Here is a 21,823-nt window from a genome sequence, read left to right as displayed (position 1 = left end):
CTCCGAGACTCATCTCTCTCGCTAGGCTAGGATCAAACGGGTTGAGTGCATCTTCAGTTAGTACCACGCTCACGTTGCATTGTTGTAGTCACCATTGATGGAGTACAAACATGTGATGTGAGCGAGGTGTTCTCGATGTCATCGCTCATTCAGAGGAGTTTTGCAGTTTGGACTGCGCCTCCACATCCGAGGATCTGCGCCTGCGGAGCCCCGCAACGGCACCACAGCATAGTCTCAAGTCTTACGATAGCATTCCTTTTTCTGGTCGCTGATGAGAGTAATGCGCTCAATCCTTCCAACGGTTCATACCTGCTTCAGATCCTAGAGCCGTCGCTCCTTCTCTTTCATCCCTTCCATCTTCCATGCATGCATGCATGAAACGTCGTTTCGCTTCTCGTCGCAACTAACCTCAAACTTCTCTTCTCTACAATTAGTATCCTTAGTCTGAAGCTTTTCTGCAACACCATGTCGCAAGCCGTCACCAAAGAGCTACCATCTACAGGACTTCCACCCACTCGGTATCCTAACAACATGAGAGGCCAAATTGTACCCTATGGGCAGCCAGCTCTTGCCCACACAGGAAGCCCTCCCTCTTTGTACCCCAACAACATCGGGGGACAAGCCGTTCCTCAAGCGCAGCCAGCTACCCCCTATGAAGGAACGCCGCCATACACAGAAAACCCTCGCTGGACAGCACCCCTTCCTTCCACGGGCGCTCCTCCCTATACCTTCAGCCCTGCCTCGACAGCAGCTCCTCCCTCGTACACAGCATCAGCCGATCCACCCTCGTCCTCCCGTCTCCTGCACGTCTACCATTCAGGTATGACGCACCACAATACCCAAATTCTCGGCCCCGACAAAGTTACCGTCCTTTACACGGTTAAAATGAATACCGGAGGTCTCTTTGGCTCCATGCCAGATGTAATAGTCTACAAAGCCAACACCGGTACCGTTGTCGGTACGGCCACCTTCCACTCCTTCTCTAGAGACATTGAGATGGTTATCCACAACAACCCCATTGCCCTCTCTGCCTCGAGCATCTTTACTAGCGCTCACGAATGGACCAGTTTGGCCACTACAACAGATGGGAGAAGGATGTGCTTTAAGTGGAAGTCGGACAACCTCTTTAACGGGGGCGACATGATATGTTTGGATCAACACGATAAGGTGTGTGCAAGGTATGAGAATAGCATGTGGGCGTTACAGAAGGATGGAAAGTTTGAATTAGTACCATTCGTGAGTGGGGTTTTGGCGGACGAGGTTGTCGTGACCGGACTAACGATGCTGGAGGCGAGGAGAAGGAGGAGTAGAAGTAGTTGACCGAAAATTGGTGCTGCAGCGAGTTCAAAGGGGTTTAGTGCAGGTGGGGGAGGGTACTGAGAACGATGTGGTTGAAAATGTCAAGGTTGGCTTCTCTCTCGTTCTGGCGCCTTGCGACATGCCATAGGGCAAAGTATGTTTCTTCATTGCCTATGTACTTCTACGATTGTCTCTATCATCGTTTTCAAAAGATCTTCCAGTCCGTACGCCTGTCACAATCTCGTTACTTTCCGCAAATGCCACATCGTCATTTTCATTCCCTCGTCCCGTTCTGTCTCCTTTCAGCCGCCCCTAGAACATCGCAATAGGGTTCGTGGCGTTGGCGGGCCTCGACTGCGTCACGTCCCAATGCTCAACAAGGCACGTCCCATCCATCCTGTAGATATCCGCCAGCGCAATTGGCTCCTCGTTCGCCTCGTTGACACGCACGTGGATGAAGCCGATGTTGTTGTCGAAGCTGTGGCGGAGGACTATGGAGGGCACATAAGGAATGACTGCAAGCAGGACTCGGAGTCAGCCTTTCCAGTTTCCCCGCCATTCGGACATCCACCATTTTTTGTCAGGCGAGGTAGGATGCTATTTTTTTTCACTCACTGTACGACAACTTCTCCTCGTTCGCAATCCTGCCCTGCGCATCAAAGGGGTCATGCTCGGTCAAGTTGAGAGCGATGTACTTGTTGAAGGCGCCAATGACGTCTTTTTCGCCGTAGAGCTGGTTGACGAAGCCGTCGAAGATTTGGCGTTGGATGTATTCGGGCGCCGGGTGTCCGGGGCAGTAGCTGGCGTTCGCGCTGATGTCTGTGTAGGTGCGGGGATAGAGACTTGGTGCTCGGAGAGCGAGGAGGGAGGGGATGGAGGCGAGGGTTGTGAGGAGGATCGAGGTACGCATTTTGATTCTGGGGGATGGGGTGGTAGTAAGAGTGCTTAGGGTGGGCTTGATTTGGCCCTGCGTGTGGAGTTGTGGGGTTTGTGGGATGAGTGTGCTTGCACGGGGGAAGAATCGGATATATATATCACCGATATCTAAAATTTGGAGCATATGATGCAATGGTCGAACATGCAGAGCTCGGATACCGTTGCAAAGAGCAAGAATATGATGCACACGATTTCACCACGGGTGGACTCGATTCGCGCGCCTCTGAACATTAGGCACGGGTACCTGCATTGGAGGCACATCGTCTTTCCGAGCTAGATTGGAAACGATCGACCATGACCTGCATATTCGCACCCAGTCCCCTAGTCTATGATCATCATGCCAACACTGGTCCGCTACGGTTACCTATCACCCTCAACGTTCCTGTTGACGCATTGCCCTTTCGGGACAACCGAAGCGAATATGTCCGGCCCGGGACGCTCCTGGTCGAAGATCCCTCGTTGACGTGAACGACAGGGAAACATCTTAAGGATTTCCAGTCGACGTTCCCTGATTATTTATCATCCATTGATGAAGGAAGGCATTCACGGCGTTGAAGGATTCGTCCCGCTACTTTAGTGCAAGACGTGGCCGGCCGGGGGAATATGCAGGTCTCGGTCGCCTGGAAATGTATAATGTAATGTAAGGTACGTTACGCGCGGCAACGACACCACGTTATCCGTGATCATCACTAACGCTGGCTTTTTGAGTCTCCGGTGCACGGAGAAGTTCGTGCGTGGAGGGGTGGGGTAGGTAGGTCGTTGTCGGCTCTGTGGCAGGGTTAGACTTACCCTCGCGGTGATTTAAAATTGCCGCAGCTGGTGACGAGGAGGGCGGTGGCGTAAGATTATCATTTGGCCCGTGATCGGTCATCAATTATGCCGAGGGGACATTTTCACAGCGGGATATCACGGGGATGATGACAGTTTCATGCAATCAGCGTGTTTGAGCGACTGGCGGAGAATCAATCTAAACGCTCTAGACATTAGGCGCGAGGAGTTATGGAGCCTCGACGGCGTTGGGAAGAGGCTCTCATTGTGATCGTGGGTGTAGATTACGCTCAGACAAGTAGACACACCCTTCATACCGCAACCATACCTCCCTTGATCTCACCTTCGTAGACCATGGGCGCCCCGACCATACTTCCTTCAACCTGATCTTCATAAGCCATAGGCGTCTTCGCCGACTCAGCCAAGTCTCTCATTCCACTCGTATTGCCAATCACACTAGGATATGAAGCCTGCTCCATAGTAGGCTCCGCGGCCCCTTGAGCAGCGACAGGCTTCGTCTCCATGTCCATTGACTCAGGAGTTGGTGGGTTGGCAGCGTCTCCTGGAATCCCAGTCATGACGGCCGCCTCATCCATCATCTTCTCCTTCTCCGACTCCCCAAACGTATCCCTGCCACTCGCAAACACTTTGTCCAGATCAAACTCGCCCCACTTGATTTCCACCGCCAGTCCAGCGAACTTCCACTTTCCATCTACCTTCTTGTACCAATGCTGGTTCGTGCCGTGTGCATGGCCCTTCACTGCGACCGCGGTCTTCGTCTCATCTGTGTATCTCTGATGCGGAACCCGCAACTGATGCCATCCGATGGCTTCGGTATCCGACACTTTCTCCCATTTCGACGAGCCGATGAAATGCTGGGTTTTGAGCAGAGGATCACCGAGAACATGTGGGTCGGAGGCCATGGCTACGTATTCGTCTGCGGGAAGGGCTTCCCATAATTTGTCAAGGAAGGAGCGGTAGTCGATGCGCATGGTTGGGGCGACGCAGGCGCGGAGGCGGGCCCAATTCTGGTGGATGGGTTAGTGGACTTGTAGAGGACATGGAGAGGGAGACGAGCTTTGGAGTCATAGCTTTCGGCCCATTCGAAGAGTGCGGCATTAAGGCCTAGGTAGTCTGTGTAGAGCTGTCAGCAGGAGAGGTTAGAGGATGCAGAGGTGTGCGTACTTGCCTGAGAACGAGATTTCTTCTGGTACGAGAGGCATGATTCGGAGCTGTATTGTGCGTGGTAGTTGAGGGCTGAAGCGTAGCAGCTCTGGAGAAAGCTAAAAGGGCTCTGGTTTTCTATTCAGAGCCATTGAGCCTCTCTATTACAGAGAGACCAGGTGACTGGATTCTCGCCCAAGATCGGTCACCGAGGATCGCATGGCGAGAAGACGACCATTCATCGCCTTTCAACGAAGTTCTTCGGGGGGCCGATTCTTTTTCAAGCTGTCCGTCTCCAACATAGCTATCGGCCTCGATTGGCATTGTTTTTGGAGAAGATTTGCAGGACAATCCAAAAGTTGAGATTGGTGGAGTCACCACGTTACCGTGGGCACTCTCGCACTCAAAGCTAGCCACTACTCTACTTTACAAAAATCGTAGTTTGATTGGTCAACTCTCCCGGCGCTATTAAGCGAGGTAACTCACTCCTGGACAGCACGAGTAGAGTTTCCCGTTTGGCAGAGTCCCCACTAAATTGACCTTCGCTTTACGACTAGGTACACTACGGTATAATCAACCATTTCAAAGATATTTTATAATCGCAACATAGGTATTTGGTCCTTTACAATGTGTCCAAAATCCTCGTATTCGTGAATTACATCTGAACTGAAAAGTTCAAGTCGAAACTCAGCGATTTTCGCGTACTCTTCGCGGGGATTTGGCGTCAAGACTAAAATTCTAAACTACTTTACCATTCAACGAAACGAATATCTAAAGCGTTGAGCTCATGATAAGTCGTATAATCATTGATTGTCTACTCTTGAGAATTTTGAAACGTTGCGACACCTATAAATGTGGGTATTCAAGTCTGCAGGTACCGGGCATTAAACCCGGGCTCGGAATAGACTTTCTGGAAACTCTGGTGTAGCGGTTAAGATGGTCGTACTACCATCACAATGATCACCTCCAAAGAAGACTGACGTCTGAACAGTAACGAATAGAAACCCTACGATCCGTGAGCAACCTGTAGGTAGAACCAGCGTCTCTTCTGGGTAACCGTTGCGCGAAACGGCATCCTCCCGGGCATTCTGCTGGCGCCTATTATCAATCCAGCCGCTAGAAGCTGCAGGAAATTTTGGAGAATACGAGTTGAGGTTGCCTGCAAGGAAACGATGGTATGGCGTATAGTATCACTAATGTGAGGATGACAGCCAGCAACACCGACGCGGCGGTCCACATGCACATAAGCAACAGGTACCAGCGTAAAGAGCGTCTAAGACTGCTGTAGCACGTTGACCTGAGCAGACTTCATGTAGTTTTCCGAAAGCAGCAGATCTGAAAGACACCGATCATGGCTCTCAAAAATAGTGATTGATTCAAGTCTTCTCCTGACTGGACCGCCCCCCAGCAAGATTCATCGCATGGCATCGAGGCAGAAACCGATGGCTTGGAAAGAATCAGGGCATCTTTCAACCCTGTAACCACCCGCGTTGGATTCCAGGTCCAGAGCAAACAGTAGGCAGCAAAAGTCCCTGTCACTAGATATGACTCCATAGCGCATCACGAAACCGTCAAATCAGGGGATGACCATTCCCACCTTAACTCGCGACATCGAGCGCGAAATCGCCACTGCTCTTCATCATCCATGGTGGTGTCTGGATAAGTGGCAATTATCTCGCCAAGGAAGTGTACCTCCTATGGCCCATTCTGCAGACTTCGAACGTTTGCGTCATCAGCATGAATTACTGCTCATACTCCAACATGCTTCCAAGACTCCCGGGTCGAGCTCACAAGCGAACGTGGCGGCTGCTGCATCCCTTATGGCACGTGCTGATAATCTGAAGATCAGTGGACCAGTTTTGAACATGTTGATTGTTTGCCATCCGCTGCACTCGCTAGAAGGATTGCATGAATACAAATCAGACCTGCAGATGAAGGATCCATTATTTCTCACAGCTTGTTGTGGGACTGCTATTCGCCCAACACATCTGAGGGCAGCAATGATTTCACGTCGCCTTTGTTGAGGAGGTTGAAAGGCCTTTCACCGCAGGTGACGTCTGCTCCTAAATAAGACTGCCTGAGAGACGAGGGTATTGCGTATGCAGAGGCTTTGAACATGGTTGAAGTGCTGACAAGACTTTGGGAGTATCCAGGGGTGCCCTATGGGTTCACCACGATAGTGGGGCTTCAGAATAAGCAGAAGGGTGGAAAAGACTAGTGGAAGGTGAATTAGCTTACGTTCTCGCAATGGGCTTGTTCCATATTGAAGCGAGGAGTTTTGCTGAATTATCGACCCCAAAACCCAGCAATTTCTGGGCGTGCCAACGTCCGTGCCCAGAAAGTATCCTTTTCGATCAAGTATGCAGCACTCAACTGAATTGACGACTCTCTTATTGAAACAAAGCCAGGTCATGCATGAAGGATTCTGCAGCGACGGAAATAGTCTTGGCAAATTAGATCAAGTTAGCGCTCGGGTTCCGCGCGCATATCGTTCTGAGGTAGCAGGGTAGGCAGCCTCGTCGCACTTCAACCTCATCTCTTCAATATTTCCCAGTAGGCACTTATTCACGTTTTCCCTGAAATGACATTGATTGATCCACGATGCAGCCGAAGGATTTGGCAACGGTACGGGTATCGAACCTATCCCCTAGCTTGGGAGTGAGCCGGCTTCACAGCTTCCTTGATCGCCAGAATGTAAATGCGACGTCGAATATATCTCTCTGTTCACACGGATCTGCCAAGGACTCTTCGCTAGTTGCGACGGTCACCTTCCAATCCCAATCAAGCGCAAAAAAGGCCTTGAATTTGAACGGGAGATTGCTGGCCGGTCGCAATGTCAGCATAGAACGAGGGTTCATGGGTCTTGCAGTGCTAGCGGCACCGGAAGATCCAATGCTTGAGTAAGGCTTGGCCACGACACCATCGAGCATGCATTCATAGCCTTTCGTGAACGTGCTGATCACTAACCGAGCAGCATCATCGCCGTTCACGGTCTCAACGGTCACGCCTACGGGACTTGGGCTCACCACGAAGATGGACAATCCGGTTTCGAGGCTATGTGGCTTCCAGACTTCCTTCCAGGTAATGTCAAAAACGCACGAATTTTGGTCTATGGCTACAACTCCGCGTTGCTGGGTTCCAACACCTCTGTGAGCAGTGTTAAGGACTTTGCACACGATCTCTTACAGCGGATCATAGACGATAGGGCAGACCAAGTCCGTCATGCTCTCTTCTTTGGGGTCAATACTTATAATTTAGGTTGAATCACGGCCTTCGATTATATATGCCATTCATTGGGGGGTATCGTGGTGAAGCAGGTAGAAGCCTCTTTTGAACCTGATATATACTCCCCCTAAGACTCAATGCAGGCACTTGTCTCTGCTCATGCAGATTATGAACGATATCATAGCATAAGAGTTGCTACACGATCCATTCTTTTTCTGGCAACACCTCACGGAGGTAGCAAGAGCGCAAATATAGGATCTCTATTATCGCATGTTGCATCCTTAGCGTTTCAAAGTCCGTCGCAACAGCTCCTTGAAACACTCAAACATGACTCCGATGTATTGACTCGGTTGTCAAACGGATTCCAGGAGATCCACTCTTCTTTCGACATAATCAACTTCTACGAAAGAAGAAAGACCCCTGGCTTGAATTCTTTGGTACGTTTTCATTCTTCGGATATGCAAGCTAACTGAAAATATGAAGATCGTGGACGAAACCTCATCCAAGCTGGGACTGGAAAATGAAGTGCTGATTCCGATTGATGCCACGCACCGACGAATTTGTAAATTCCAAAGTCAAACTGATTCGCTTTTTCTACCAGTGCTAGCACAGATAAAGCGATGCTCGGCTCAAATCACCAAGGCTGATCAGGCGCAAGATAATGAGTTATTATACTAGTCGTTGTCGTTGCTTACAGTTGAGCAGTAGTGACGAATTCTACAACTACGGTCGTACCTGGGCATTTCATAGTACCAGTCTCTCCAAACCCCAATTTCGTAGGGCGCACAGAACAAATGCAACTACTGGAAGACTGTCTGAGCGCTCAGGACTACGATGTATGCACGACATATCCCATCGTGGCAGTCCATGGTCTCGGAGGGGTTGGGTAAATTCGTGTGTTTTTGATAGTGAAGCTCCGCTACCCATTCAATATCACTAGGAAGACACAACCTGCGACCAGATTCGTCTATGATCGAAAAATCAGAAAGCCTAGTGCATCAACTTTTTGGGTTTCTGCGCGGAACGCGGACGAGATAGAAACAGGGTTTCGAGAAATCGCGGATAAGTTGTCGCTGCTCTCGTTTTGTATCAGTATCTACCTACAGAGATGGTCATTTGGCTGGATTATCACCCAACGTCCATTCCAGAAACCATTTTCCCTCGGATCAATCAGGTCTCCCATCATATTAGAGTAGTACTCGCCAATCTTGGTGATTATGCAATGCATGCTGCTACCATCCCCGTGGAATGTTTTATGCTGTGCGAGGTCTGCTTTCTGGCTGGCTTCTCGAGGCATTTACTCAATCCGTTCGACATATCCACTGCACTATCGAAAGATTTGGATCGTATCATTAAATTGGTTATCAGCAGGCTATCTCACGACCAAATGCCATTGGGATATTTTCTTCGCAGGGTCGTTTTGTGGCTCCGAGGGGACCTGAGGCAAAGAAACCACCTAACCCCAGTCAGCAAGATGGCAGACACATTTGAGACGCTGCGTTTCAAAATTTCACTGGAGGAACGCCCGGACGATTTTCTCATGCTGCTGGCAAGCTCTGTTGTTGAGGTATGTGATACTCTCAATCACACAAATGCTGAACAGCTTGCCGTTGCAACAACCGATATTGCAAAAGAAAACCCGAATCGAGAGGAACAGCGCCGGCACATAAGATACCGTCTTCTTGAGAGTCTTCGACGTCTATTCTCCTCCATGGAACCTTCATCGACCCTGCTACGCAGGACTAATTCGGTGATCGTGCGTCGCCTTTTAAGAGTCATGACGCCAGAGGAGTTTGCGACTCAGAAGTGGTTCGATATGAAGCAGAAGCTGTCCTCTGACGAACTAGGTCCCCTTGATTTTGATGAGAAAGCGGCTTATATGTGTCTCATAGCGGAACTGCTTTGGGAATACCGAGGCCCGAGGTACTTCCTGGATTTGCAGAACGTCTTTTCCACTGTGATTACCGAGTGCTTATCTATGAGGATAAAAGCGCGACAGTCAACTGTTCTGCAAAGAGACCGGGCAGGTATACATGCTTTGTCCCGTAGTAGTTACATTTCCGGTAGCTTTGGAAGGGACGTTATCTCCAAAAGCAAGAACAAAGTAGATAGACATCTCATTACTCCGCTCGACTACATATGGGCAATCACTCTCCTGGTTGCCCAAGTGACGTCCGACCCTAGGCAACGGTGGAAGACTTCGCGCATTGGTGATTCCCACATCTGGCCTCTGGATCTTTGTCAACGTGAATGGAGCCTTCATCTTGTCTCAAGCGTTAGCAAAATCTACAAACGTCTTCGTGCTGACCAAGGTGATGAATCGGTTAGATATGCGCGGTTTCTCAATTCCTTCGCGGATCTGAGCGTTAGGTACTCTTTGATGAACATATACTCGAATCTGGAGGACTGGGAAAGGCTTCAATGTGAGCTTGTGACGGTTTTACCATGTGATGACATGTTGCGCTTCTGCAGCACACCGAAGGCGTTTCCATGGGAGGCTGAATTAATCGCTAGTGTGGAAGAACATGCATCGTCACCACCACCGTACACACCCCAACACAAGGGCCAAGAGGTCTTTTGGCCTTTTCTGTTCTCAAGACTGTTCAAGGCGGCCAGAGATTTGATGGCAGGCCAAGTTTCGCACACTTCAGGGGTATCCGAAGCGTCCTCGGAGCCTACTCGGCTTCAAGAATATGAGGCTAAAAGTCAAAATGCCGCCGCAGAAATCGAGGCTCGGCTGGAGGCAGCCGCATCTCAGCGTCAGTCACAGGAACAAAAACGTCCTCGGAACAACACATCGAGACTTCGGGCCTTGGGCCTACCTGACTCTTTCAGCTGGATCGCAGATCCTAACATTGATAGTGCAATGGCACACTTCTTCACCCTTGCGCAAAAGAAGGAGATGCTCAACGAAGCGGAAGCGAAGGACCTGCGACTGAAGATCAGGGCTGTGGCGCGGATGTCGCCTGAGTCGTATGCTAAATACCTGGGGAACTTGGAAATCATCTATCAGCTCGCACAAAAGCTTTCTGCCAATGTTCCAGGATCGATGCACGTTGGGTACGCATCGGATGAAAGCGATACAGGGAGTTCAGACGATTATATGGAGGAGGAAACGGACGAAGACATCGAATTTGATACTAATGCCAGGATCACGCAGTTTGACTGGGGCTGGTGAAGAGGTTACTGTCACATTGATCGCAAGTGCGACATTCGTATATGCTGGCGAATGTTAGTCTGCTAGGGAAAATGCTATTTCAGATTCAATGTGTAGGGGGCGTTTGGTCTGGCCTTCTTACTGTTCTCTTTCTGTGTACCTACTGGACTTTCCATCTACAAAAAATCTACTGCATAGCCTTAACACCAAGCAACTCCTGCGCGTTTCCATAGGCAACCTTGTCCATCTCCTCGTTCGAACATAGCCCACTCCTCCCAAGTTCATCCATAAAGTCTTTCCCTTCCTCGTTGCTCGAGAATGGATAGTCAACGCTGTAGAGAATGTGCTCAATCTTACAGACTCTCAGCAGACACGCCATAGGGGGCACAGAAAACATGCCAGCGGTGGTGATATAGATGTTCTGATCCCACACGGTCTGTAGATCTCGCTGCCGCTCCGGCCATTGCTTCTTGGCGAAGCGTATGATGCGATCTAGCATGTACGGCAGCATCTCGCCCATGTGTCCAATGATGATCTTCAGCGTGGGATACTTGTCGAACAAGCCGCTGGCAAAGAGGCGCAGTATGTGCACCCCGGTTTCCGAATGCCAGCCCCAGCAGTAGCTGTCGAGACCTTGCGCTACGATCTCGGGATAGTTGCCGGAGCCTTTCGCCATTGCCGGGCCCGGGATTGTCGGGTGCAGATAGATGGGCACGTCGAGGGCTTGGCATTGGGAAAAGACGGGCCAGAAGAAAGTGTCATCGTAAAAGCGACCTTTCTCATGGTTGTTGACCAGCGCCCCCACGAATCCCAGGGTCTTGACACAACGCTCCAATTCCTCGGCGGCAGCGGCAGGCTCGTTCATGGGAACCATGGCGAAGCCCGCAAAGCGCCCTTTGCTCCCTTCCACCGCGGACTTGAGCTCATCGTTGGCTTTGCGGCAGATCTCGCTGGGCGCCGAGCCGTTCGTGGGGCCGTGGGATATCACCTGCAGAGTCACCGAGCCAGCGTCCATGTCTTTGAGTCGTTCATCACCGAGATTCGATAGCTTGGTGGTGATTGGAGGAGGAAAGTGTTGGATAGCGGTCGGAGCTGCATCAGAGGCCCATGCACGAGTGGTTTCGGAGAAGAAGTGCTCTTCGAGAGTAATCAAAGGTCCACTCTTGGCCATTACTGAAGATTCCTTTTCTCAAACAGTTCTTTGTGGCGAGGGCAGGTATTGTGAGATTTCTTGATTAGGTAGATGTCGATAAAAAGATATTAAATGACGTGCATGACTTTGTCGCTCATGGGCGCCGGAAGGCTAAAGTTTCCAGCTGCACAGAGCCTAAGAATAGCATCTTCTCAGCGGTGCCATGGCTGGCCCACGCATAGAACTACTACTAATACCCTCGACGACGGCGCCGTTATCACAGTAAAGCGTAAGGTGTAACTGGTGTAAGCGAGATAGCCATCTACGGATGGCCACAAGAACGGCAAGCATCTCTTTAAATTGAATATCCTTCTTGCGGTAGCGGGTAGCGAAGTGTATACTAAACGTATCGTCTAGTTCAAGATGAGCGGCGATATCCTCGAGGATATACCCTCCTATTCCGAGCTTATTAGAAGCGTTTATTTATATAAAATAGTAATAATATACGGCTATACGCCGAAGTAGACGTATCTTATTCTATTTAAATAAAAAGATATTCTATTAGCGTAGATCCGCTACGATTACGGCGGTAATATAATAATATTCTTATTTTTTAAATAGTATAAAGTAGAGTCTTCTTAGAAAAGTCTTATTAGAGATTACCACTTTAACGAAGAAGAATAGTAGATTTATCGTTAACTTAAGCTCGTTATAAGAAATACTTCGTTTATTTAAAAGAGCTTTTATCGACTTTCTCGCTCTTTTTAACTTATCGAAAGAGAGTCTAATCTTTATCTTCTCGCTATTAAACTTAATTTCTAAAAATTCGACTCGAATATCTTTCTTATTCTTAATATAATTTATCTTTAAATTATAGTTATCGTAAACGATATTAAAGTCGTTATTAAATTAATTTATATCGCCGTTAAGTAGAAGAATAGCGAAGAAGTCGTCTAGATAGTAAAAAATAATACTTTAGAAGAGGATAATAACGAGTATTTAATAAAGAGTCTTAGCGAATAGATTGAAAATAAAGGGCGCGGTGCGTAGGTTAAATAGTAAGAACCTATCAATGTAATAGAAGCTATTCTAAAAGAAACCCAGTAGTTAAAAGTTCGACTCGGCTATGGGGATGTATCTGAATGCGTCGGCGAGGTCTCGTTTGATTATGATTGCACCACCTTCAGGACCGCCCACTGGACCCATAAGAGGGCCCTCTGATGGACCCTTACCCCCTTCTATCCTCGCTATATCTTCTGTCCACCAGCCAGGTCCTTCAGTAGGACCGCTCACTCCGTCAGAGCCGGTTCTCAATCCCTATATTATTTAATTATAATTCGCCCGTCAAAAACTCGAACGGAAATAGGCCGACGAAAACAATATACTTTAGGACCGTGATGAACTCGCCCGTATATAAAGCGAGGTTAATAAGATCCGTACCCGTCGCCAGTCAACTGCCTCTATTATATACCAGCTTATACTTTAAGCCCCTATGCCATCGGCCTATCAGCCATTCCTATTCATATCACCTCCCTAACTATCACCTATACCTCTTTAGGCCTTATAATCAACTTTAACCCTGCCGTAGTAGAGAACGCCAACATTATCTAAGACGGAAGTAGTGCCACGTCGCTCCTTCTTATATCAAGGTAATAACCCTATAATAACCCCCCTTCTTCTTCGTTTTAAAGCGGTAGATCTGAAATATATTAAATAAATTTATTATAAGATATTCGATATTAAATATCTTAATAAGCTATTTAATAGCTTTATTAACTATCTCGCTAACGATAATAAGAAGACTAAGAAACTTAAAGAGCTTCTTCGATACTTCGAGGTCTATAGTCAAATTATATATTTCTTTATCTATAAAATAGTTACCCTACCCCTTTAAGAAGTTCTATTAAACTATCGCTATTATATTTCTAATCTATTAACTACCTATACCTTTTAATTAATATACTATTTCCACGAGATCTTTATTTATAATAGAATTTAGCTTTATTAAGATAATATCTATATATAGCGAATACTCAATAATTATCTTAAAAATTAAATCTTAAAATAGCGACTTTTATAGACTTAATCGAGAGCGTATCTATCGTATAATTTACGTCTAAGTTAAGCTTTACCCTAGATATATCGTAATACTACTTCTATATCTTCTTACTAGAATATCTAAAACCCTTAATCGTTCTACTATAATTGATTCAATCGCAATAAACTCTATAACGCTCGAGGTTATCGCTATCTATATATATATAATATATATAATTAATTATATTCTATTATTAGCTATATTAACGAAATCTTCGCTAATATTACCTCGCTAGATATAAGATTTTCTTCTATTTCTCGACTATAACTAATATTAAGAGATCTTAAGTCGATAGTCGAGTTATTTCTATATATGCTTATCTCGCTAAATAAGCCTCTACTAAAGAGACGTAGCCTATTAAAGAAAGACGACTAAAAGAAATAGCTTAAGAATTACCTCGATTAGATATTCGTTAATATCTTACTTATAATTATCGCCCGCGATATTAAAATAAACTATTAAGACCTTAATTAGTTACTATTAAGTAAACCTCACTCTAGTATCGCTATAGCACTCGAAATACTATTTAAAGACTTCTAAAAGTAGGAGGATAATGACCGTTTAATAAGGTTAGACGTGAAACTCTCGAAATACTTCATTTTATCTTTATTAGACCTTATCTCGAAGCATAACGATAGCTAGAGAAGGATTTACGATCTTTTCTTCTCACAGCTATACTCCGTCAACTACTACATTCACGAGGCCTACGAAGCACTCGAGTATATCATATTAAATAATACTATCGATACTCTACTCACTTAGAGCCAGAGTGTAATCATAATTAAATAAGATCTCGTCGACGTATTTAGACACATCTCTATAGCCGAGTTAAACTTTTAGCTATTAAGTTTCTTTTAAGATAGCTTCTATTATATCGATAAGTTCTTATTATTTAATTTACGTACTATATTCTTTATTTTTAATCTATTCGCTAAGGTCCTTTATTAAATACTCGTTATTATTCTATTCTAGAGTATTATTTTCTACTATCTAAACGATTTCTTCGCTATTCTTTCATCTAATAGCGATATAACTTAATTTAACGATAACTTTAATATCGTTTATAATAATTATAATTTAAAGATAAATTATATTAAGAATAAGAAAGGTATTTAAATTAAATTTTTAAGAATTAAGTTCGATAGCGAGAAGATAAAGATTAGACTTTCTCTCGATAAGTTAAAATAGATAAGAAAGTTAATAAAAGCCCTTTTAAATAGATAGAGTATTTCTTATAACGAGCTTAAGTTAGCGATAGATTTACTATTCTTCTTTATTAAAGTAATAATTTCTAATAAGACTTTTCTAAGAAGGCTCTACTTCGTATTATTTAAAAAATAAGAATATTATTATATTATTATCGTAATTATAGCGAACCTACGCTAATAAAATATCTTTTTATTTAGATAAAATAAAATATATCTACTTCGACGTATAGCTATACGTTATTACTATTTTATATAGATAAACGCTTTTAATAAGTTTAAAATAGAAGGATATATTCTTAAGAATATCGCCGTTTATTCTAAACTAGACGATATATTTAATATATACTTCGCTATCCGCTATCGCAAGAAGAATATTTAATTTAAAGAGATACTTATCGTCTTTATAACTATTCGTAGATAACTACCTCGCTTATATTAATTATATCTTACACTCTACTATAATAATAATATTATTATTAAAAATATCCGTAGTAGTTCTATATGTAAGCTAGTTATGGTATCGCTTAGGTAAATAATTATATTATTCGCTTAATATAATATCGTTTATAATATAATTTAAATTTCTACTAAGTGAAATACTTTAGTTAACTTACTCTCTCGCTTCAAATTTAATAGAATTACCAATTTATATTTATAGTTAAGCGCTCTCAGTCTATATAGAATTTATTAAGCCGCGATTTATTTAAATTATAGTATAAGAAGACTTCTCTAAATTATAATATTATAAGATATCTCTAATAGAATCTAGTTAATAAAATAAGAAGTAGTTATTAAACGGCGAAGGCCTTCTATATCGAGTTTTGTGCCTTATTAAGAATTATCGCGTTTTCCGCTACTATTTAGTTATTTATCAACTAGATAGTACATCTAGCCGATTATTATATTTAGATTAAATCTATTAAGGCCTATCTTATAAGCGTTCGATTAGTTTATATAAATATAGAATTCGAGAATCTCGAGGTTTTTTACTACTTACTATTATAGCGAGTAATTATTAATATTCGTAGACTATATAGCGAGATCGATATTAAAGAATATCGTCTAATTACGCGAGATCTATTATTTTATATTCTTATCTAATTCGATAAGACTTCTCTAGAGGGAGTCACCTTATATACTTTCTTTTATCTTATATTTACTATATTTCTTTATATAAGCGAATTTATATAGTCTTAAGCTAAATTCGAGAATAGCGACTTTGAACGATAGTATATTATAAGACGTTTAGTTACGCTCTATAGTTATTATATAAAGCTATCTCTATCGTTCTCGAAAACGGATCTATTTAGAAGAAGAATTACGCTATCTATTACCGCTATAAATAATAACGTCTACTCTATTTATTCGCTACGAAATTTATTTACTCGCTTCTCTATTAATGGATTATCGCCGTTATTTAATCTAAATAAGGCCTTTATAAGATAGTACATTATCGCTACGTTATGTAGTACTTTATATATACTCGGTTACCTAGATTACTACTCAGAACACTCTTTCTATAGGGGGTCGCTATCTCCGCGAGGGACGCCGGTCTAATCGATAATGAGATTTAACTACTTGGTCGTTGGAAGTCTGATTCGTACCGCCTATATATCGAAACGCACCCGGCCTATATTCTCGCCGTATTACGTCGTTTTTAGCGTCCTTATATAGCTTAGAGCTAATAGGTTCCCGTCAGGTGTGAGTCTATTTTAGGAGTTTTTCTAGGGCTAAGCTGTATAGTGGACCGCTATCTGCGTACGGCTAGGCCTTAGAACCCAGCCAATTATCATTTAGAACTTATTTGTGCGTGTAGTTTTCATAGGACGTTACGCGAGATAGTACTAGTCGCTATAGCTTGACTAGGGGCTAGTAAGGGAGAGGTATAGCACACGCTTATGGTAGGATAGCCGAGATTGCTATGTTGGAAGAGCCTTGAATAGGCGGTATCCCCCCCGTTTCTTACTTCTCATTCTTGTTCCTCTCGTCGTAAGAAGAGGTTTTTTGGTCTTTTCCCACCCACCCGCGCCTTGTTTTTTAGCGTTTTCTTGTACTTAGACTTTAGGTCTTCTATCTTACGTAGAGGGAGTTTTCCTAGGGCTGAGTTGTATAGTGGACCGCTGTCTGCGTGCGGCTGGGCCTTAGGACTCAGCCAATCATCATTTAGAACTCATTTGTGCGTGTAGTTTTCATGGGACGTTACGCGAGACAGCACTAGTCAGCGCCAAGCCTTAGTGTACAGCAGTCCTTTGAGCAACTCCCAATACCCAGAGAAAAGTCAATAGACGCAAGCGAATACTCTACAACATCTCATCCCTTTCTCGCAGTCTCAAAAGCCTTACGGCTGGCATGCGCTGCATTTTGCAAAGCTTTCACTCCCCAACTATCCACACGACTGCCCAAGGCGTTCTCATCCACGAAACATGCATGTGGAAAGGTACATCCCACAGCGCAGGGGGAACTCCGGCCGCAGCAACCGCTACAGCGCCTCTTCTCACGAGAGAAGAACGCGCTGCTGGATTCTGGACGCAATAAGCTCGAAAAGGATTCACCCTGCTCCAAGCTTACCAATGTGTTCCCAAGAATGTTTGGATTGAAGGGTGTGAAACACTCTGATCCGGTATCATTCGCAAAGCCAGCGGAATTTTTGGAGCGGAGTCGAAATCAGAAATTGTGCCCCCACCTCAATCAGTCCCGCATCTACCATGCAGCCTAGTCTGGTGCTCTAGTCTGCTGCTATGCCTCAGCTCCTATTTGCTGGGCCGCGGAGCACTCACGCACCTTTGACCGTGAATTAATCTGAGAGATAAGGAATCATATCTCTAGCACCACAAACCCACGTAGGCAACTCTTGCAACGCATCATTGACCCAAGCCTTATCCTCAACCAAGCGGTAGATTGAACTCCTTGCCTATCAGTATGGCTGGGGCTTTCTTAACTCAGCTTGTCACAATCGAATTACGGGAAGACGAAAGTTGCATGATTTGTATGGAGGCATACGGCGCTACCCTTTCCGAGAACAGAGCTGAGCTGCCGAGAAAGCCGTCCGTCTATTCTGCGGTCACTTAATTGGCTCAAGGTGCATCACAATACGGCTTTCCCCGGAGAACAGTAGCCAGAATTCTTGCCCTTACTGTCGATGCGAGCTTTTCGTCCTCACCCAAAAAGGGAAAAATGTCGACGATGAGGACGAGGAAGAAGATGAACCTGCGTGGCGCTACCGCCTGTGGCGAAAAGAGTGGGACGTCGTCCAAGGAACACTAAACACACAGGGCAATACAACCCTCGAAGCGCAATGGCTACAGTGGCGGAGGGACTGGAACACGGCAGCAACTCGGTTGGAGCAAGGCAGCATGGAAAGAGCGACGGCGGCACGAAATTTGCTTCAGACCCAGCTAGGACTGTCGCAAGGGTTCTTCGATGGACTCGGAACCGAATGGCCAATTGCGGAGGTCGCGTTATCTCTTCAGACCATGCGCTTCAGGGAATGCCGCCTTTACAACCAGTTCGCCGCTGGTTCTTCTCAGTACTTGCAAACTCCGCCTGACCGGTCGATTTCGAAGAATCAGGAAAGATAGGCTCTTCAAGGAACTCAAGCGTTGCGGAGCGTTTCGTAGTGTTCTGATGTCGATTGTTAACAAGCGCAAGAAGTGGGACATACTTCGTGGACAAGCGCTCGTTTGGGATACGACTTGTGGGGTCTGGTATTCGAATGCTTATTAGATTTCTGTCAACCTCAGGAGGTGTGTTAAGTCTATAAGTATGTTAGTGGTCAAGCGAAGCGATGTCCATAAAGAAATAGCAGTGCTGTTGTATAATTAGAGCGGTTCACAATTATTTTTCTCATCTAGCTCTGTGTTGCTCTATTTCTTTCTGCGATACGTCTTTCACGACATTCCAATATGCAAAGCGTACCGGAATCTCAAGTAGTAGACTCACATTGAAACGATGAGAGCGCGACCGTGGAGCAGCAAATGTTCTAGTCTGCGCTGAAGATATATCCCTCCGTGCAAATGGAATGGCTTACCCCAGTGATTCTTCATCCTCATTTCCACTCGATTGAAACTACCTGTTGTTCATGCACGCCAACCATCCTTTATTTGAATTGAACAAGGCAGGTTTCGATCATCGCTCCGAAATGGACAATGGAATCTTGATGTCAGTGATGGCTTTGTCCGAGATATGGTAATCGTACCACAACTGTAGGCCGTACTGCAGCGTCAAACAGCTTCAGCCCTCTCTCTCTAGCTCTTTGCATTATCTTGCCCCAGATCTTCAGCTCGGAAGCCTATTCAACATTCACATCCCAACATGGCAGACGAATTCCGGTTTCCCGCTTCGCATGATCGCAAATCGCGAAATTGCCAGATAGTACCTGCATGACTTGCAAAAAAGGATAACTACAGAGCGCCAGCAAGAGCTCCTACGAATGATGACTTGTCATTTTCCTCTCGGGAGGCCAGCCACCTGGCTCTCATCTTGCCGAAATCGAATATTTATACTGAGGTTCGATTTGCTCGGGTACCAGGAAGTGTGAAGCAGTAATTCGTCTTTCATGTGGTCCTGCGGTTGGCGAAAAGGGCATCGAGGCATGGATTCTGCGTTCACGGGATGAAAGGTTATGTGCGTCAAGCCTAACTTGAAGTGCGCGTGGGGCCGCTCAGACAAACAGCACAGATGTCAAGATCATGATAGAAGACAATCCATCTCATGCTGGTTGGATAATGTTCCCAGAGCGCAGTGCTGGACCAGGGGCAGTTTCCGGCACGCTATCCAACGGACGAACAAGACACGCCGACACTAAGGGCATGTGTACCGCCGCTCACCATCTAGTCTGGCTAAGTCTGCGCAACCAAGGCGTATGCTGCGTCGGAAACTTCTGATCAATATTATCATGCAAACCGAATGAAACGAAAAAGGAAAATCAGTACGTTCCCGAGACACGCAACGTGGACAAGTTTGTGTGTTCAAACTTGAAGATAGCAGAGCGCCGTTCCTAAACTCTTCATATCTCTCCGCTGCAAGTTGTCTATGGCTCTCAACCCTTCAGTAGGACCTGATCAACCATACTCCAAGGACCTGTTCGACCCTTATCGAGTACTAGAGATGATCGTCTCATTTAAGATAGCCAGTAAGATACATGACGGAACGGCCTCGTCTTTCCTAAACGCAATGGCCAACCTGGGCGACAATCCCAACATGAAGTCCACCAACGCCGTCCTCAACTCATTCGGCGATCTCAACCACACGGAACAGGACAAAGTCATGGAAAGTCCCAAGGTAATGTTTCGAGCATGTAAATCACTCGAGGGGTTGAGAACAGACACTAAGATTGATCAGTACTGGAATTCGCTTGCAAAGTGGGGCACGGAAGAAGACCGCGAGGAAATGTCTCGCAGGAACGTGGACAGACTCAAGGGAGATCTGGAAGATACGACTCAAGGTGTCAGCACGAGAAAGTCCGCGGCGGTCAAGGCTGAAGCGGCTCGGTTGCTTGCTACGATTCCCAAAGAAGGTAAGCTGTTCGAATGGACGAGGGCAATGGTCTGCAAAGAAGATTCAGGGGATGGTTCTGCAGCTGGCAAATGAGGGTTGGGACGAAGTCAATGAGCAGGTACTTGGGGTTCATGCTGTGAGACAAAGGTGGAGCAGCGGATTGACAAAGCCGAGGGAACCCCGTGTAAGAGCGCCAGGTTTTCGTTCGTAGTCACTGCTCTGTTGAGGAAATCTAACTCATAAACAGCGAACTTGTTTTGTTGGCCCGTTCGCCTCATTCCCGTATGATTGTAAATTCTATCAATTTGCTCCTCCCACGCCCCATCCCTCATCCCTCCTGAAAGCCGTCGATATCTCCGTATCCCCCATTGTCGCTCCGCACTTCTATATAAAATCCGTCTCTTCGCCGGCAAGCTCCCACACACATTGCCATGAAGATCCATCCAGTCCTTACACCTCACCCGTCTCAAAACCCAATGGGTAGACACCAGGTTCAATGTGTCCTAGCTGATGTCTGAAAAGTAACGAATCTGACATGTTGCGTAGCAGCTCGACGAACTGCCTTGCGATTCTCCCAGTCGAAGAGATGGAAGAGGGAGTCGGCGAAAATAATATCAAACGTCCACTCCAACCTTGCCAGGGTATGCGAGTTTTGCAGGAGATCCGCCCTGACAAACGTGCTTTTCAGCCTTCTTCTGTCCAGAAAAATATCGTGATCAGTATTTATCAATCCCTGGTTCAGATGTAGGCCACATATGTTCTCGGATAACGCACCATCGTGGACTATCCGCCGGATATCTTGCCGAAGCATCAACCCAGATCCAAAAGCTTCTCGTCATCTTTGATGTGCGTTACGATTGATGGATAGAGGGGAGTGAGGTGGATGCCCAACAGGAGGAACACGAATAAGCCGATGCAGGGGCATGGAAATGGGAACTGTCAACCTCGACCGCGAACTCAATTGAAAGAAACGGTGAGATTGAGACGCACCACTTCTTTGACATGATCTAATAGGCGATCCGGACGTGTACCGCTGTACTTCTCTAGCAAATCTCGTGCTGGTTGCGGAGTTGTTCCTACATCGGCCCTGTTCCAAAGCAGGTCTTTGTTCGCAGCACTAGGCTTAGGTTGGGTTTCAGTCATAGTCGGAATGAGGTGCAGTGAAATTGATGAGGGGTCGCAGGTCTCTACCGTACAATACGTGAAGGTAGGCAGAGTTGCGATTCTCGTTAGGTCTGAGGAATTGCTCGCAAGCTGGTAGGCACTAGGTAGGTAAGATCTCACGAAGATGGTTAGGCAACAAAGCTGAAATCCGTGAACAGCTGAGTGAGTAATTAATC

General features: G+C 45.8%; 8 protein-coding genes across 8 annotated transcripts; 5 read left to right on the top strand and 3 right to left on the bottom strand.

Annotated features, from left to right (window-relative positions):
- Window positions 1-465: 465 nt before the first annotated feature.
- On the top strand, window positions 466-1,320 carry HO173_003359 (uncharacterized protein; the record flags this gene model as incomplete). Its single annotated transcript, XM_037305286.1, has 1 exon — window positions 466-1,320. One exon carries the CDS (start codon window positions 466-468, stop codon window positions 1,318-1,320), a length of 855 nt encoding a protein of 284 aa, XP_037167694.1.
- Window positions 1,321-1,611: 291 nt separating this feature from the next.
- HO173_003358 (uncharacterized protein) lies at window positions 1,612-2,209 on the bottom strand (the record flags this gene model as incomplete). The annotated part of the gene is made up of 2 exons (XM_037305285.1): window positions 1,612-1,814; window positions 1,915-2,209. The coding sequence occupies 2 exons, from the start codon at window positions 2,207-2,209 to the stop codon at window positions 1,612-1,614; spliced, it is 498 nt and encodes a 165-aa protein (XP_037167693.1).
- A 1,105-nt stretch (window positions 2,210-3,314) lies between these two features.
- On the bottom strand, window positions 3,315-4,226 carry HO173_003357 (uncharacterized protein; the record flags this gene model as incomplete). Its single annotated transcript, XM_037305284.1, has 3 exons — window positions 3,315-4,031; window positions 4,082-4,137; window positions 4,193-4,226. The coding sequence occupies 3 exons, from the start codon at window positions 4,224-4,226 to the stop codon at window positions 3,315-3,317; spliced, it is 807 nt and encodes a 268-aa protein (XP_037167692.1).
- Window positions 4,227-8,500: 4,274 nt separating this feature from the next.
- HO173_003356 (uncharacterized protein) lies at window positions 8,501-10,570 on the top strand (the record flags this gene model as incomplete). The annotated part of the gene is made up of 1 exon (XM_037305283.1): window positions 8,501-10,570. The coding sequence occupies one exon, from the start codon at window positions 8,501-8,503 to the stop codon at window positions 10,568-10,570; it is 2,070 nt and encodes a 689-aa protein (XP_037167691.1).
- A 166-nt stretch (window positions 10,571-10,736) lies between these two features.
- On the bottom strand, window positions 10,737-11,720 carry HO173_003355 (uncharacterized protein; the record flags this gene model as incomplete). Its single annotated transcript, XM_037305282.1, has 1 exon — window positions 10,737-11,720. The coding sequence occupies one exon, from the start codon at window positions 11,718-11,720 to the stop codon at window positions 10,737-10,739; it is 984 nt and encodes a 327-aa protein (XP_037167690.1).
- Window positions 11,721-17,906: 6,186 nt separating this feature from the next.
- Window positions 17,907-18,565, top strand: HO173_003354 (uncharacterized protein; the record flags this gene model as incomplete). The annotated part of the gene is made up of 2 exons (XM_037305281.1): window positions 17,907-18,031; window positions 18,067-18,565. The coding sequence occupies 2 exons, from the start codon at window positions 17,907-17,909 to the stop codon at window positions 18,563-18,565; spliced, it is 624 nt and encodes a 207-aa protein (XP_037167689.1).
- A 1,110-nt stretch (window positions 18,566-19,675) lies between these two features.
- HO173_003353 (uncharacterized protein) lies at window positions 19,676-19,870 on the top strand (the record flags this gene model as incomplete). Its single annotated transcript, XM_037305280.1, has 1 exon — window positions 19,676-19,870. The coding sequence occupies one exon, from the start codon at window positions 19,676-19,678 to the stop codon at window positions 19,868-19,870; it is 195 nt and encodes a 64-aa protein (XP_037167688.1).
- Window positions 19,871-20,018: 148 nt separating this feature from the next.
- HO173_003352 (uncharacterized protein) lies at window positions 20,019-20,576 on the top strand (the record flags this gene model as incomplete). The annotated part of the gene is made up of 2 exons (XM_037305279.1): window positions 20,019-20,267; window positions 20,328-20,576. The coding sequence occupies 2 exons, from the start codon at window positions 20,019-20,021 to the stop codon at window positions 20,574-20,576; spliced, it is 498 nt and encodes a 165-aa protein (XP_037167687.1).
- Between the last annotated feature and the right edge of the window lie 1,247 nt (window positions 20,577-21,823).

This window comes from Letharia columbiana (assembly GCF_014066305.1).
Source record: "Letharia columbiana isolate WasteWater2 chromosome Unknown Sc0000008_s0, whole genome shotgun sequence".
NCBI lineage: Eukaryota > Fungi > Ascomycota > Lecanoromycetes > Lecanorales > Parmeliaceae > Letharia > Letharia columbiana.
The sequence above is the reverse complement of the archived record's forward strand: the minus strand, read 5'-3'. Positions and strand labels throughout refer to the sequence as shown.